Source organism: Takifugu flavidus, chromosome 22, assembly GCF_003711565.1.
Source record: "Takifugu flavidus isolate HTHZ2018 chromosome 22, ASM371156v2, whole genome shotgun sequence".
NCBI classification, from domain to species: domain Eukaryota; kingdom Metazoa; phylum Chordata; class Actinopteri; order Tetraodontiformes; family Tetraodontidae; genus Takifugu; species Takifugu flavidus.
In genome coordinates this window covers 3,527,209-3,541,628 of record NC_079541.1, presented here as the reverse complement: position 1 = coordinate 3,541,628, position 14,420 = coordinate 3,527,209, and the positions used below count along the sequence as shown (strand labels likewise).

Here is a 14,420-nt window from a genome sequence, read left to right as displayed (position 1 = left end):
TAATAAAAGTTCCTGGAAATTTTGGTATAAAAGAGAGTTACACCTATAAGCTACAACTCAGATGTAATTAACTTGTCACTGTAACTACGTGTTGCTAACTCTTCTGCCTGTTGTATTAAAATATGCTAATCGCTGCTTGATGCTTCATCAACAGAGCCGTGAACACAACAAATCAAGCAGACTGTAATAACACATTTAGAATTTTAATAGACAGGTTTCAAGATAAATTCATTTGATAAACAAAGGGACAATTTTTGGCTATATAAAAAGCTATTTAGAAACCAGTGACTAGAGCTGGAGACAACAGTGTTGGTGTGCTTACATTTTCGGGTATCGGATACAGACACGTCTCACTCAGAGTGGAACTCACAAAACTCAGGATAAGCGTCTCACCCACTGATTAACAAGGATCACTTCATTGATAGCTTGGACCACGGTACTACACACTGAGCAACTCAGGACCTATATTCCCAGAAATACGCAGAGAAAGAGAACCTGTTTCAGGAGGACAGTTTATACCAGCGCGCATCGCGCAAGAGACACGTCGGTGAAAGTAGAAAAACGGGCTGATTGTAAGAAAAGTCATTGTCGCCGGTGCTACCTGCGTTTATTGAGTTTTGTGAAGTATGACCGTCCTTGGGCTGATGCAGCTGGAGCACAAACTGACCTCCGCGCTAACGGACGCACCCAGACACGGTGCGTTCACTACCACAACAGACAGACAAGAGAGAGAAGGTGGTTGGCAGTGCAGAATCTGAGCAATATACAGCATCACACATGGGTCATCCCGAGAAATCTTCTCCGTCCATCTTTAACGTAGCTAAAAAGCTATTCCACCTGTTTTGACCCAGGTTTGACTGGTGGGATTAAGGATTTACTGTACAACACACTTGTAAATCTACACACTGGGGCGGGGGGGGGGGGGGGGGGGAGTGTTTTACTGATTTAAACCCCAAGTAACTAAGTCGCAAAAGTATTAGTAGCCAAGAAGACCGTCAATTTTTTCCCCCATATTTTGATCACATTTGTCTGAATGTCCTTCATATTCTTTATACTCTGTTAAAAATGATACAACATGATACAGTTTTGTATATACAGTGACAGTTACCTTCTTTCTATGAGGTGACTGTGCTAACCTGAGCTGTTAGCATCACTGATTAGATCATTTACAATTATAAGTGTCCAGATTGTGTCCTGACTGTGACCCCTTGTCCTGATTTTAATGGCACCTGGATTGTTGGACTGGACTGGTAGCGCTTAACATCACTGAAGGTGTAAAGGTGTGTGTAAAATTACGTTTAAACAAAGCATTGTGAGGAGATGCTAGCATGTTAGCACAAAGGTGAAACTTGTGATAGGCATGCCTGTACTTAGATATAAAAGAGAAAACTGCACTAAACGCATTCTAGAAAAGAAGCAACGCACATATTGACATCTCTGTCGTGCTAACAGCAATTAGCTTATACATAAAGTTCTCAGAGGGGCTTCGTGTAAACTGTCTTCTTGACCAAAAAGCTGATGCGCACCTCCGTTTCTCACGACTCCGAATCCGTCGTTTACAGCGCGTTCATCGTAGGAGCACCAGAGAAAGTGTACAGTGTATTTACAGGCTGACGTTTAAGGCGCAACATGACGCAGTAGAGCATCTTTACTTCCAGTCCAGACTGGACCAATCCCAGTTCATCACTTTACACTTAAGTTACAGAATCTGTGGTCATTTTATCACCATATACATGCTAATTAGATTGTTTCCATTGAATGCCTCTCAGGCTCCAGTTAGCATGTCTGAGACCAGCCCAGTTTGGTGTCATCAGTATGCGCCTGTTTGATACGTCTGTACTTCTGCATTGAACTGGACGCACCATAGCTGAAGTGAAACATTTGGCAACTGGCTTTTGTCTAAACGGTTCAATGACTCGCCAACATAAATATTAAGAATGAAAAAACATTTATCGCCACTTCCTGGGATAGTTTAAATCACCCCCTGTGGGTCATAAAGTTACTTCCTATGACAGAAAACATTTAAAAGGTTGCTAAAAATATGGAGTGACCCTGTTTTAAAGCACCCAAGGTTAAGTGAGTCAGACCTTCCGATGGACGAGGAACCGTAGCTAACGTGATTGGTGTGTTTAAAAATGGCGAGGTAAGGCAAATCTGTCCCTGTGCCATGTGTGAGAACATTAGCCAAAGGCTAAAGTCTCAAGGGGCAACCTCAGATTAGCAGTTGGACCCGGCAGGGGTGTAGTTGCTCAGCTCCCTACGGATGGTGCTGAAGGGTGACAGCTCCAGCTCGGTGGTGCACTCGTGCTCGTTGTCGTCGCTGGCCGTGGCCGACGAGGGTGCGTGGTTACAGCAGCAGCAACAGCAGCAGCAGCAGTCTATGAAGGCCCGGCCCAGCGGGCGGCACAGGAGCAGCAGCAGCGCCGGTGTCACGGCAGCCCGGCAGAACAGCAGCAGCTGGGACAGGAGGTGCAGGATGGACATGGTGTGCTCGGGGACGCCGGCCGCCATGTACGCAGAGACAATGTTGCAGATGTTCTCTGGCACCACGCACGCGCCGTACACGATTGCCAGTGCCACTACTGTGCAGTTCATCTGGCTCTCCAGGCGGATTTGCTTCTTGTTGCTGCGCACGCTAGCTTGCTCCGCGTGGCGGATCTTACGTGCCGTCACTAACGAGCAGCCGATGGTGAAGAGGGTGGGGAGGCAAAAGTAGCAGCCGAAGCACCACCACAGGCGGGCGCCCTCGTAGGTCAGGCCCAGCACGTAGAGCATGTCGGGGAGGGAGGTGGATATCCTGATGATGCAGCGCTCCACGGGAGGCTCGTCGGGGACGCCCGTGTCCTCCGCCACCAGCTGCCTGATGAGCAGCTCTGGGAGGGCCAGGAGGAGGGCGCCGATCCAGATGACGGCTAGCTTAGCGGTGGTGGAGGTGCAGTTCTCGATCATCTCGTAGTACATCTGGACGTTGGTGGCCGCTCGGAAGCGATCGATGCACAGAGCGCACAAGGTGAAGGTGGTCACGCCGAGGGAGGCCACCTGAGGGGGCGGAGAGAGAGGGATCAGCAAGGCAAACATTTCCTTTAAGGAGCGTCGCTCCGATCTGCTGGATAAGCAGCCGTTTCCCAGGAACAGACACTGAACGCGTGTCTCCACATGTCCTCGCGTGAACCACTTAGTCTCAGTGGTTTCGCCTCTGGCGCCAAATCTGCCAAAACAGCCCCGACTCACCTGCCGCTCTGACTCAGACTCGGTTCCTCTGAATCATCCCTGCTGCAAATCTGATCTTCTCAGCTTCCCACACGGCCTCACACACACTGTCAAGGGCTCCAAAAACACACACAGACCTCAGATAGGCAAAGTTAATGAGGGACACCCTTCAAGAGCCAGGGAGGCCATGAGGAAGGCAAACCACCAACAGGGTTCTGGAGCCTCTGGAGGACGATTCTGGGCAAGATTTTTATCTTTTAGGTGCAAAGGGAATTCATAGAGCTCCCCAAACATGCACACCTTCATTAGCTTTAAGTTAGCGCGCACATGCAGCAAAAAACAACCGCTGCCCACAGAGGGTAAATGTTTCACGTCTTCGACAACAGGGCTGGGACGAGTCTTAAGGCTGTCACAGAGGATCGCGTAAAGCTTTGAGCGGCGCGTCGGGGCGGAGAACCCGGGGCGGGACGAACAAGCGCGCCTTTGTACTCCAGGGTGATGAAAGAGGGAGCGAGTCCACGAGTCAGGCCCGGCGGGGCGACGGAGCCGCGTGCGATTGTTTGTAGAAGGGGCTTATGCAAATCAGGGGCTGAAAGAGGGAGATTTGACAGAAGACAATAGCGAAGGGACGCGAAGGCATTTGTTCCGAATGAGCGGCGCTACCTCGTCGTGTTTTAGCTGCTGGTAAAATGTCAGGCCTTCGGCTAGACGCGGCGTTTCTGAAATAACATTAAAACCTCCCCGCGCATTTGAGCCATTCACACAAGGCTCTAATAAACCTCTTCACTTTTTTATGGTTAGCTGGGAGAATTCAACGCGGCGCATTCTTCAAAAGTCCGACGTGATATTCGAAATTCCCCTGTGAGAAGCCGATAAAGCCGTAGCTCATCTGTTTTTCTGCCACGTATTTTCTTTTTACTCTGATTATCAAGGCTTCACAAGCGTGAATAGAATAAAAATGGGCAAATTCTACATGCGGCAGGTGAAAAAGACGTTTTTTTCCCTTTTATAACAGCCCATTAACTTCCTGATTAAAGGTCCTGGAGCTGCTGCCACAAAGGCCTGGTGTTATTAAGGGAGTATTAACGAGGAGTCACACTGCGGCCGTCGTTCTGATAATTGGTGCTACCGAGTGGTCAACGGTGTCGACGTGAGTCGCCTTACAGTAGCGACGCCGGGAAGTAAAGGGTTAATCCAGCGGCGCTTTATCTGGGCTGAGAGCGTGACCCGACACAGGCGGCAGCGGACCATAACTCTAACCAGGGAGGCTCTGACGGCGACAGCCACCATCCGCCTGACAGATGGGCTGCGTGTCTGGAGGATGGCCTGTGTGCGAGAGTGTGTGTGAGTGTGTGTATCGGTCACTTATTGAGGACCACAATCTGCATTCTGCTAGCAAAGTGAGGACATTAAAATGTCAGCTAAATGGCCCCTCTTCCCAAAGGACTGGTTGAGGGTTAAGATGTGGTTTTAAGGTTGAGGTTAGAATTGGGGTTAGATTAAGGTTAAGGTAAGTGGGTTGGTTGGGACTGTTACGGTAGGGAGCTGGGTACCCCGAAGATAGAAATATGAGGATGAGTGTGTGTGTGTGAGAGAGCTAATTAGCTCAAAAATAAAAGCAACAAACTCCACCTACAAAACACACAAGAGACTCGGTGTCGGCTCAGCACGAGCGCAGAAATGAGGCTCGTTTTGGGGCGTGACCTGGCTGTTTGCAACCGTTGCACAGTCCCTCCAGCTAAACGCTAGCATGCTTGCTGTTTAAAGGGAGTGGGACAGCAGCCACACCTGTGTGTAATTACAGGAAGTCCAACTGATGCCTGATCTCTGCTGCACACCGTCTGCTGCATTGCTTCCCGTCCTCTCTTCCCAGCCTATTCTGCCACACTTTTCCCTGGATGTTTAAAGTTATTTTTTCCCCCACTCAAACTGCATCAGCAGCTGCTGCAAACTTCCACTTTCCACATCGCTGATGTGCCCCCCCCACCCCCATCTAAGACTGCTCTGGAGACGCCGCGGCATCCTCTGCGACGGCCGCACTCCGGTTAGACTTCGACGGCGTTCAAAATGTTCGCCATCCAACAAAGACATCATCTGGGTCATTATCAATTTGGTTAATTGCGCCCCTCAGCGGGGCCCGACCGCGAGTAGATGCGGCTGCGTGGCCTCGTCTCATTACACAAAAGACATCCTCTACTCATCCGTGGACAGCGAGCCGACGTGCATTATGTAGAGCCGCTCATCATATAGCCTAGTCATTTACATATTTCCCCATTAGCCAGCACTTACAGGACATTGTCTGATCTAGATTCATGTGTGGCCAAATGCTTTCCATCTGTAAGTGAGCACACGTGTGTGTGTGTGTGTGTGTGTGTGTGTGTGTGTGCGTCTCCCCCCTGGAGGCTTGTTCCTAATCACAGCTAGCTGATGCAGAGAGAGGTGGAAAGAGGGGGAGAGGAGCCGCGGGCAGAGACGGCAGCGATCAGCCGGGAGGAGGCCGTCCCGCCCATCTGGAGGACGGAGCGAGGCGATGGCAGCTGGACAGAAAAGCGGATGGAACCCGTCGACAGAAAACGATGCCACGGAGTATTTCTGCGGAAGCAAAGTGTGCGCGCGTGTGTCACGCTGATATATGTCCTACAATTACCTGCAAATCCTGCACAGTACATAAGGCCACCTCTCCCTCCCCTCGGCCATCTATAGCATAGCAACGACCGCGCGCTACGGTGCGGAAGAATGCCGCCAATATTAATTCCAGAAAAGCTTCGGGTGCATTCAGGTCTCCTAAATGTGCAATAGCATGATGCTAGCAGGTGCTAGAGGCGTCACCTACGGCGCAGCGCCACCATGCAGGTAGCAGACTTTGAATCCACGCTCACTCCTCGGTTGCATCTGTATAATTGTAGACATTATTCATCAAGACAGAAGGCAGCTCTCAGGACTCGGGCAGCCAAACAACAACTTTAGCCGACAGCCAGGCGCAAATTTAAAGCCCATCAAAGCGATGAAAATAATGAAGTGCTTTCTGACACTGCTTTTGCGTTTTAGCCACTTCCAGGTGCAATAAAACCCAATTATTGCCCATTAGTCATGCTCGAACGCCCTGCTCAGGGCATCATAACCCAGAGGGGTTACAGCTTTAAACAGGACCTACATCTTTGTTAGCATAAGCGGACGCTAATTAGAATAGCTACAGTTTTCTTGACATGCTGCTACAATTTCTGTTTGGGGGGTTTAGCTCGTGAATTCAGAGGTTTTGGATACTTTTTGGTTCCCTGGTTATGGAGTTCACGTCTGCACACATCGCGGAGCCTGATGTCACCTGTGAGTTAATTCGGGATAACTAAATAATGATGTCACTGTACGGTGTGTGTGTGTGTGTGTGTGTTTGTGCACCCCTGGCTAAATTATCCACACACACATACTTCTGACCCTAGTGTATCCTGAAAGGCCCGATGCACATGTCGCCATAATGAAAAACATCAAACACACACTTCACATGCAATCATAGAATCATTCTCACACACACACACACACACACACACACCCACACACACACCAACTGTAACCTTACCCTCAAAAGCAAGCCTAAAAGGGCCAAGAACCAGGCAAATGTCCTCACTTTAAACATGTCCTTGTTATGTCAATGTTTTGTCCTCAATACGCCCCCAACACACACACACACACACACACACACACACACACACACACACACACACACACACACTGCAGAAAGTAATATAATGTTGGGATTCTAATTAATGGTCCCTCTTTGATCGCCTCCTGGAGCTGTTGCTCTTCAGTCTGAGCTTCATGTGATCTAGAGGCGTCTGGGCAGCTCCATTTTTCCTCCCTTGTCATCTGAACTGCAGCAGGTTTGGGACTCTTCCTCACCGAGATGCAGCTCTGCAGACAGGCTGTGGCATCAGCCTCTAATCAGCTAAATAAAACTGATGTTCTATTTGATTTGTGCGTGCAAGGTCAGCCTCCGCCCTCTCTGGATCTCTACTCACCCGGTTCTGGCAGATCTGGGAACGGCTCTTTTTTATGTTTCAGATGACTCCCTCTCACTCTGGCACCTCAGGCGCCACCTATAAGTTCACTTCTTTCCCTTCATCTGGATGTATTTGGGTCAAGACTTCGCTCCTCGGGACAAAAGCTGGTGAAAATAAGCCATTTACAGGCTGGAAGCACCTCCACTTCCAGGGGTGAATCTGACACTGGAGGAAAGGCGGGATGGGTGTGTGTGTGTGTGTGTGTGTGTGTGTGGGGGGGGGTGCATAGACACGCTGACGTCCGGGAACGTTTGAGAGTGGAAGACAAACAATAACAGCGGGAAGGGGGGGGGGGGGGGGGGGTGCTTGTGGGGGACAGGAATAACCTGTAACTTGTTGGATGAAAGGGAGATACTCTTACATCCTGGTGTGTCTGTGCACCTCTGGGATTGGGAGGGGGGGGCTGTATTGTGTGTGTGTCTAATTTACTGGAGTAGAGGGTGTAAGACTTTGTTTTCACCCCCAAAATTGCCGGTTTCTCCAGAGGTGTAATCACAATCAGACACTACACACCATGAGCTCCATGTACCGCCTGTAACACACACTCACTTCCAGACTGGCTTACCTCCACATAGGGGACCACCTTGCAGGTGAACTCGCCCAGCAGCCAGGACTTGGTCAGCTCATGGAAAACCACCATGGGCAGGCAGAAGAGGATGAGAGCGAAATCCCAGACGGCCAGATTAGCCAGCAAGGAGTTGGAGATGCTCTTCATGTAGTAGTTCTGGCACACGATGCACAGGATGGCGATGTTGCCCGCGATCCCCACCAGGAAAATGACCCCCGACACGCAGGTGATGGCGTACGCGCCGTAGGTCTCGCTCGTCACCGGGTAGAAGGGGTTCTTGATCTCGTTCCCGAAATCCGGCAGGCTGGGCGGGGTGATGGGAGTGGCGTCCCAGGGGTTCTCCTCTCTGAAGGTGAAGAACTCGGGCCTCCTTGTGAAGAGGTCGAAGGGCAGGTCGGTGGAGGTGAGGGCCACCGGCTTGGGGATGGGCTCCCAGGGGGACGCGTAGGGCTGGGCCATACTTTTGTTGGGCCGGCCTCTCCCCCTCTTTGGCGCTTTCTTCTGCTCTTCTTTTGTGCCCCTCTTGTGCCTGTCCCCCTCCTCGGGAGCCCCTCCCGGGTCTCCCCGATTCATTGAAAGGGGCTTAGCAGCATTGTAGCGTCCACCTGCTGGCGTCCTCGTGCTATTCAACTTTATCCTCCTATTATGGTGGCGCGCTGGCCCCCAGTGTGAGCCGGCACTGGGGTCCCCCACGGGCGTCACAGTCCTACTCGTCTTGTGTCCATTTCGCCAAGTTTCCTCCGCAGTCCCCTTTTTCCAGAGGTGGGTGGCATTGAGGGGGTCGCTGATAACTGCCCGCTGAGACTGCGGCTCCGCTGGGGACGCACCTGTGGCGTACACCGACGGGAGCGCACCATCCCGGGCTTTATTTGGATGACTCTCTCGGTGGGACCCGCGGGAGCTCCTGGCACTGACGCTGCGGTTTCCGTCATTATTCAAAGCCAATAACACGCACGCACGGAATAATAACACAAAGAACGTCCCGAGTGGCAAAATCTGCATGGTCCAGGGATTCTTTAACGCAGCTTCGAAAGGCCACCCTCACAGGCGCATCCTCCGGAGACTCTGCCGTTCAGTCAACACCCACGATGGGGACAGCGCGGCGCACAGCTGACGGTTCCAGGCGGAGAGCCACGTTCATGACGCGGGCTCTGCAAACTTACAAGTTACACCCCGATCCCCTCCCTGCGCTCCGCAGAAGAAAAAAAAACATCAACAGCCCAACAAAATCCGCCTCAGCTCCTCGGACCCTCCGCGCGTCAGTGTCGCTTCTGGAGTCTGGTGGACATGATCGAACAGGGATCCCAAGAGAAGGAGAGGCGGAAATGTTGCACCGATCCGAGCAGCGTCCACTTCCAGCTGGAGAGAAAGCATCTAAGACGAGCAACTCTCTCCCTCTCCCGTATCTCTCTCTCTCTCCCCCGGTGCGTTAGTTACTGGGTTTGGCCGGCGCGCACTGGCGACAGCGTCAATGCGGCGCTGTCCGGGCGAAGCGCGCTCGGTTACGACGCACAGTGACAGAGTGAGGAGAAGGGGAAGACGGCGGAGGAGGGTTTGGCGCTCAGTGCTGCGTCCCACCTCCTTGAGAAGACTGCGCGCCGGAAGAAAACGCTCTCCCCTGGCGGCTAACCCCGATCTGTCACTCCTCATCCATCACGGACCATCCAGCAGCCCCAGAGTTAGGCTGCCGACTACAGCCCGCCCCCGGCATGCACGGCCGGCCACGCCCGGCAGACGTGCCAATAAATTCAACGCGAGCCTTTTCATTTCCGCGCACTGGAGAGGCAGCAGCGGGGCACTTCGGAAGCATCCCAGCCGTTAAATCCCGATTAAAGAGACGAGCATTTATCTTCAGTTTAGCAGAAAATGGAACCGGAGCAGATGTGAAATTCGCGGCCACACTGTGATACACCTGACACAGATCAACCGCTTCTCTGATTGATTCCGTTTATCTGTCGGGGATGTGGATATTGATTGCGGCTTGTTGTACAGCGCGCTTCCATCAATGACTGCGCCACGAAATGTTCTCTGTTACATAAAGGGATCATTTAATTGGCCAATACACCGACATCTGAGGACAATCTAATCATTTTAGACCTCACTGAGAGGCGGCTGAAACGGCAGCACCCAAACCTGCACCCAAAACAGAGTAAACAGGTGAAACATATGATGGAATTGTGGCTAAATATGCAGATACAAGCACGATCTCCAGAGAGCATTAAATGAAACGAGCACTGGGCTCTAACGACTGTAATGGACTTTTCATGATGTCTCAGACAGTCGGCCTGCGGGGAGAGGAAGAAATGCGTGAAATATTCTGGGGTTTCTGCATCAATCCAGGTGTGCTGGCACCGAGAGGCGCGCCGGGGAATCTGGCGGACACACTCGGTGACCTTCTACTTCAAACAGGTGATCAGAGCCAATTCCAGCGCGCAGGCAGAGGTCAGGGCCCAGTTTCAGCAGGAGGCAGGAAACGCTGGACGTAGTTAATCCAGCCAATTATCTCCGTCCGTCCCACGTTTGATTTAAGACTTAAAAGTTTTGTAAAGAGAAAAGCTGCGCGTCTCCTCCCCCACCTTTCCTCCCAGAGCGCACGATCATTCACGCGTGTTTACACGCTCATTAATTTTTTAAAATCATGTACAAGCTGATTAGTTCCGAAATTGTCGGGTTAAATCTTTGAAACCCCCCCCAAACGGTGACCTTGAACATACCTCGGCAGCTTCTAACAATGAAAGTTTAATCATCAGAAAGGCGGCGTGGCAACACTCCACATGTAATTACCACAGCTATTGTGCACGCGCGCGCGTGCGGGGACTGCGGAGGCTGCCGGTTGGCGTGTGTGGGTGGGAGATAAAGCAGAGTGGGTCCCTCGCTGATGCCCTCATGCGTGGAAACGCTCCACAGTTGAGACACAGCGGGGCGCGCAGATGTGAGCGCGCACATGCGCCGCGGGACGCGATCACGAGACGTGAGGTTAGTAGGGCGTGTGTGACGAGAGGACGCTCTGGCCAAGAGCACTGCAGGGACTTTGTTTCTCTGCCATAAATAAATTACGCACATGCGTAAATTATGAAAAAAGTGGATTCATTGACTCACAAAGCTGTTGACCGGCTGTGTCAATAAAGTTGTCCTATTTTTGAACGAAATCAAATACAAAGAGGATCATTTCAGGTCTACCACATGCATGGAACATCCAGCTTTATAGGCAGCGTTGATGCCCTTTTGCTACAGAACTGACGAGTAGAATTTTCTACCCAAGTTAGAGTTTTTTCCCTGTGAGGAAGAGCGATGTTGCAGTAGAAGAGTGTCAGCACATCTCCTGGAAGCTCAGGGTGGTTCTGCTGTTGGATGTGGGCGTGAAACCCAACCAGCACGCTGGTCGCATTTCAGGTCTGTGCTGCCATCTAGCGGTCGGATGGCGTGTGGCAGGAGTTTGCAGCAAAGGAATTCAGGATTTTCATATTTACTGGGCATTGACAAGAAGATAGTGAGACCATGTTGAGGGCAAAGCCACCATTCAAAAGAAAAAGAGAGGGAGCCCATTTGAATTTCAGAAACTTCACAACACGTTTGTATGTGTGAATAATCTTGACGTATAGGGCTTCTGATGCCCTCACACGGGTTTTCTAGATTCCCTTTCAACAGTATATATCACATTAAGGGATTTGTTCTGTTTTACGCAGGTGACGTTCAAAGACCTCAGGTCACCAGTGCAGTGAACGCACCGCTGCCTCCCACCTGATGTCCATGCCCTCATTTGTGCATCAACCTCGCTCCACTATTTGCTTCTGTGATGCTTCATCAGCTCAGACTGTGGAGGAGGTGCTGGAGGCTGAACAATTTGCTCATTCTAAAACCAGAGCAGATGCAGTTTCCTGCTCCAGCTGCAAACAAACAGTCTCAAGCACCTGCATCTTTTATAAATGAAAACCTAATTTCTTTCCTTCTCTCTCTCTGTTTATGGAAGCTCGATGAAATTGCACTTACCAATCTGGCCAGCAGGGGTCACTGTGTCACCGAGGTAAACCAGCAGCCTGAGGGGAGAAGTTTGGGTTGAAACATCCAGCACAGCGCCGAACCTTAACAGCTCGGTCACCTGCTTCCTGCTTCACTTTGTTAAGTGCAGGGACTCAGGATTTACATGCTGACTCGTGCTTTTGACTGACACCCCCGCCCCCAGTAGGTCATCTAAATTCTCTGGGTCTGTGTCAGTGTTAATCCTTGGACTCTAATTATACGCACTTTTATTTATGCCTCCTCCATGTTCATTACTGCCAGTGGGATAAGAACCCACACTGTTGTTAAAACACATCGTGATAGGAGGAAGGAAGATGTTTTCTGAATCCTGTCGAGTTTTTAAGGCCTTTAACTGTAGTTCCAGTTGCTGTTACTGTTTTGTTATGAAGGGTTTCACAATCATTGGTATCTGAACTGTTCTGTAACCAATTTGTCACGTTGTCATCGAACATGTCCAATGTTTCCATTAAGTTTTGCATGCAGCAAGTCTATCACATCGTGTCCAATCTAGATTTTTCTTTAGCCTATTTTTTTGAAGCGGACAATCTGCTACACTAAGTGCTACGACAGATTTGCCCGTCTCATTGAGCGAGAAGTCTGTGGCCATGACATAATCGGACAAGTCGTGTTCCCACAGGGCACGCGATGTGCTTCCTAACAACGTTGAGCACCCAGACTGTCATTAGTGGCGGCTATCAGGTCCACACGCGATAGCTTTTCAAAATGTCTCCACGTTTCTGCTCAGAGTCCGCCAAGAGGTAGCTTGGATAATTACCACAAATATACAATATGAGACACATACAAACCAATTTAGCATATTTACAACCTGAAACTGAGCATCTGAACCATTTGGAACAATTTAGGACATACTGTAGGTGCCTCTTTAGGTCCAGGTTTTGGGCTGGGCAATTGTTCGCTACATATGTTGTATATAGATTAGCTTTAGCTTACTGAGTAGCTAATGAATTGGACAACTATCCTATTCCAGGTTACAGTTAAAGAAGCAGATTTGACTGTAATAAACACAATAACACCCGACTAATGCTAATATGACAGGTGGAGCAAGTTTGTATAACGTCAGGTGATTATCATGCAAAAAATTCAGGTTTCACGAAACCCATTTAAAAGGTCAGGTGACCAACTTTTGTGAACATCAACCTGAATCGTCTGATCTGAAGGAACAGTGTTGACGAGCATAGGTCTCGCATCATTTCAAGCAGTAAAATCAAGGGCGAATAAGTCTCAATAAAGTGGCACAAGCTGGCCTTGTGATTCAGACAGGCACGCCATCCAACCCAATGACGCCTGAAGAGGACCGAATCAGACAAAATATAATTCTAATTGTTATTGGCAGCGCAACAAGTCAACAATCCCAACACAGCCAAAGGGCAGGCAAATCATAATAATCCAATAATAATCAAATCCAGGCAGGAGGCGTCTGAAGATGTTACTCATGCTGAGCAGAAAGACCCCAAAGTGCTCATCATCTCCTTAACCAGAGAGAGAATCCACCCCATAATAACATTCGACAATCCTCCATTATTCCAGCGGAGACATCTGCTTCTGTAATGAACCCCGGAAAACAAACATGCATAATTCACGCAGGCAGCCAGTCCAGCGGAAACGGGCGGAAAAATATGAGACCATTAATTATCGCGGAAACATGATGAAGTGGCACACTTACACCTAAACGGCCTTGTTTACACTCATCTGTGAAGAGGTGAAACGTGTGTGTGTGCATGTGTGTGCGTGTGTGTGTGACATTTACTTCGAACAGGCGAAAATGTGATTTAATCAATAAAAAAAGGAAAACACGCTCTACAGTAAAGTTCACCTGGACGGTGATGAGTTTCTTTTTAACAGGGATTAACCTGTGCCAGGTCTGGCGCCGGTGCAAGTCAAAGAAAGTCAAAATGGGGGTCCCCAACCTGAGGAGCGCGTGCCGTGATCGGTACGCCACTGCTAAATTGATGGCACCGATAGTAAAAATCACCAGGTAGATCAAGGACCAGTCTATGTGAGGAATATGGCTGTTTTCTGTTTCTTTTATTAATTTAACTAAAATAAATTTAATTTTAGGCCTAGCACCAAATTGAAGATATTCCCTACAATGTTCAAAGGCATCCGCAGGGAGCCGTCAACAAATAAGAAAACCGCTACATGGCTCGTTCTCCATAATCCTGGAGGAAAAAATCTCCTTTTCATGCTGATTCTTAGCGTCATTTGTTCTCTGGTTTTGGTATGAAACAGAAAAAAAACTGGGGCCATTGTGTGGAAGAAGACGACGCGGTCGTGAAGGACACAAACTAGACTGGATTGAAAGAGGACTGAGAGGAATAAATAAGACATGGATCGTAAACACTGGGCAGAAGAGATACGACAGCAGATGAGGAGGATTAAAGAGATGCGATTCCACCTTGACGCCCTTCAGGGGTGAGAGACGATGATGAATCCGATTTATCTCTCATTAGCCTAAATAAATGTGTCGCTCTGACCCGGGACGACACGAATCACTCCCAGCAGATGTTGTCCTAACATTGATTTAATGCCGATTCTAACCTAATGAT

General features: G+C 49.7%; 1 protein-coding gene and 1 long non-coding RNA gene across 2 annotated transcripts; one reads left to right on the top strand and one right to left on the bottom strand.

Moving 5' to 3' along the window:
• Positions 1–182: 182 nt before the first annotated feature.
• On the bottom strand, positions 183–9,698 carry gpr37b (G protein-coupled receptor 37b). Its single transcript, XM_057022556.1, has 2 exons — positions 7,831–9,698; positions 183–3,039 (listed from the first exon to the last, which is right to left on the bottom strand). Exons 1-2 carry the CDS (start codon positions 8,833–8,835, stop codon positions 2,218–2,220), a joined length of 1,827 nt encoding a protein of 608 aa, XP_056878536.1. The 5' UTR covers positions 8,836–9,698; the 3' UTR covers positions 183–2,217.
• LOC130519287 (uncharacterized) lies at positions 3,139–7,176 on the top strand. Its single transcript, XR_008948277.1, has 2 exons — positions 3,139–4,192; positions 5,613–7,176. It is a non-coding gene; the product is annotated as an uncharacterized LOC130519287 (long non-coding RNA).
• Positions 9,699–14,420: the final 4,722 nt, after the last annotated feature.

Excerpts from the sequence above, each read along its gene's own strand:
- gpr37b (XM_057022556.1), bottom strand. The coding sequence starts at position 8,835 with ATGCAGATTTTGCCACTCGGGACGTTCTTTGTGTTATTATTCCGTGCG. Across the intron at positions 3,040-7,830 it reads AGGTGGTCCCCTATGTGGAG|GTGGCCTCCCTCGGCGTGAC; the intron begins GTAAGCCAGTCT and ends CCGCCCCCTCAG.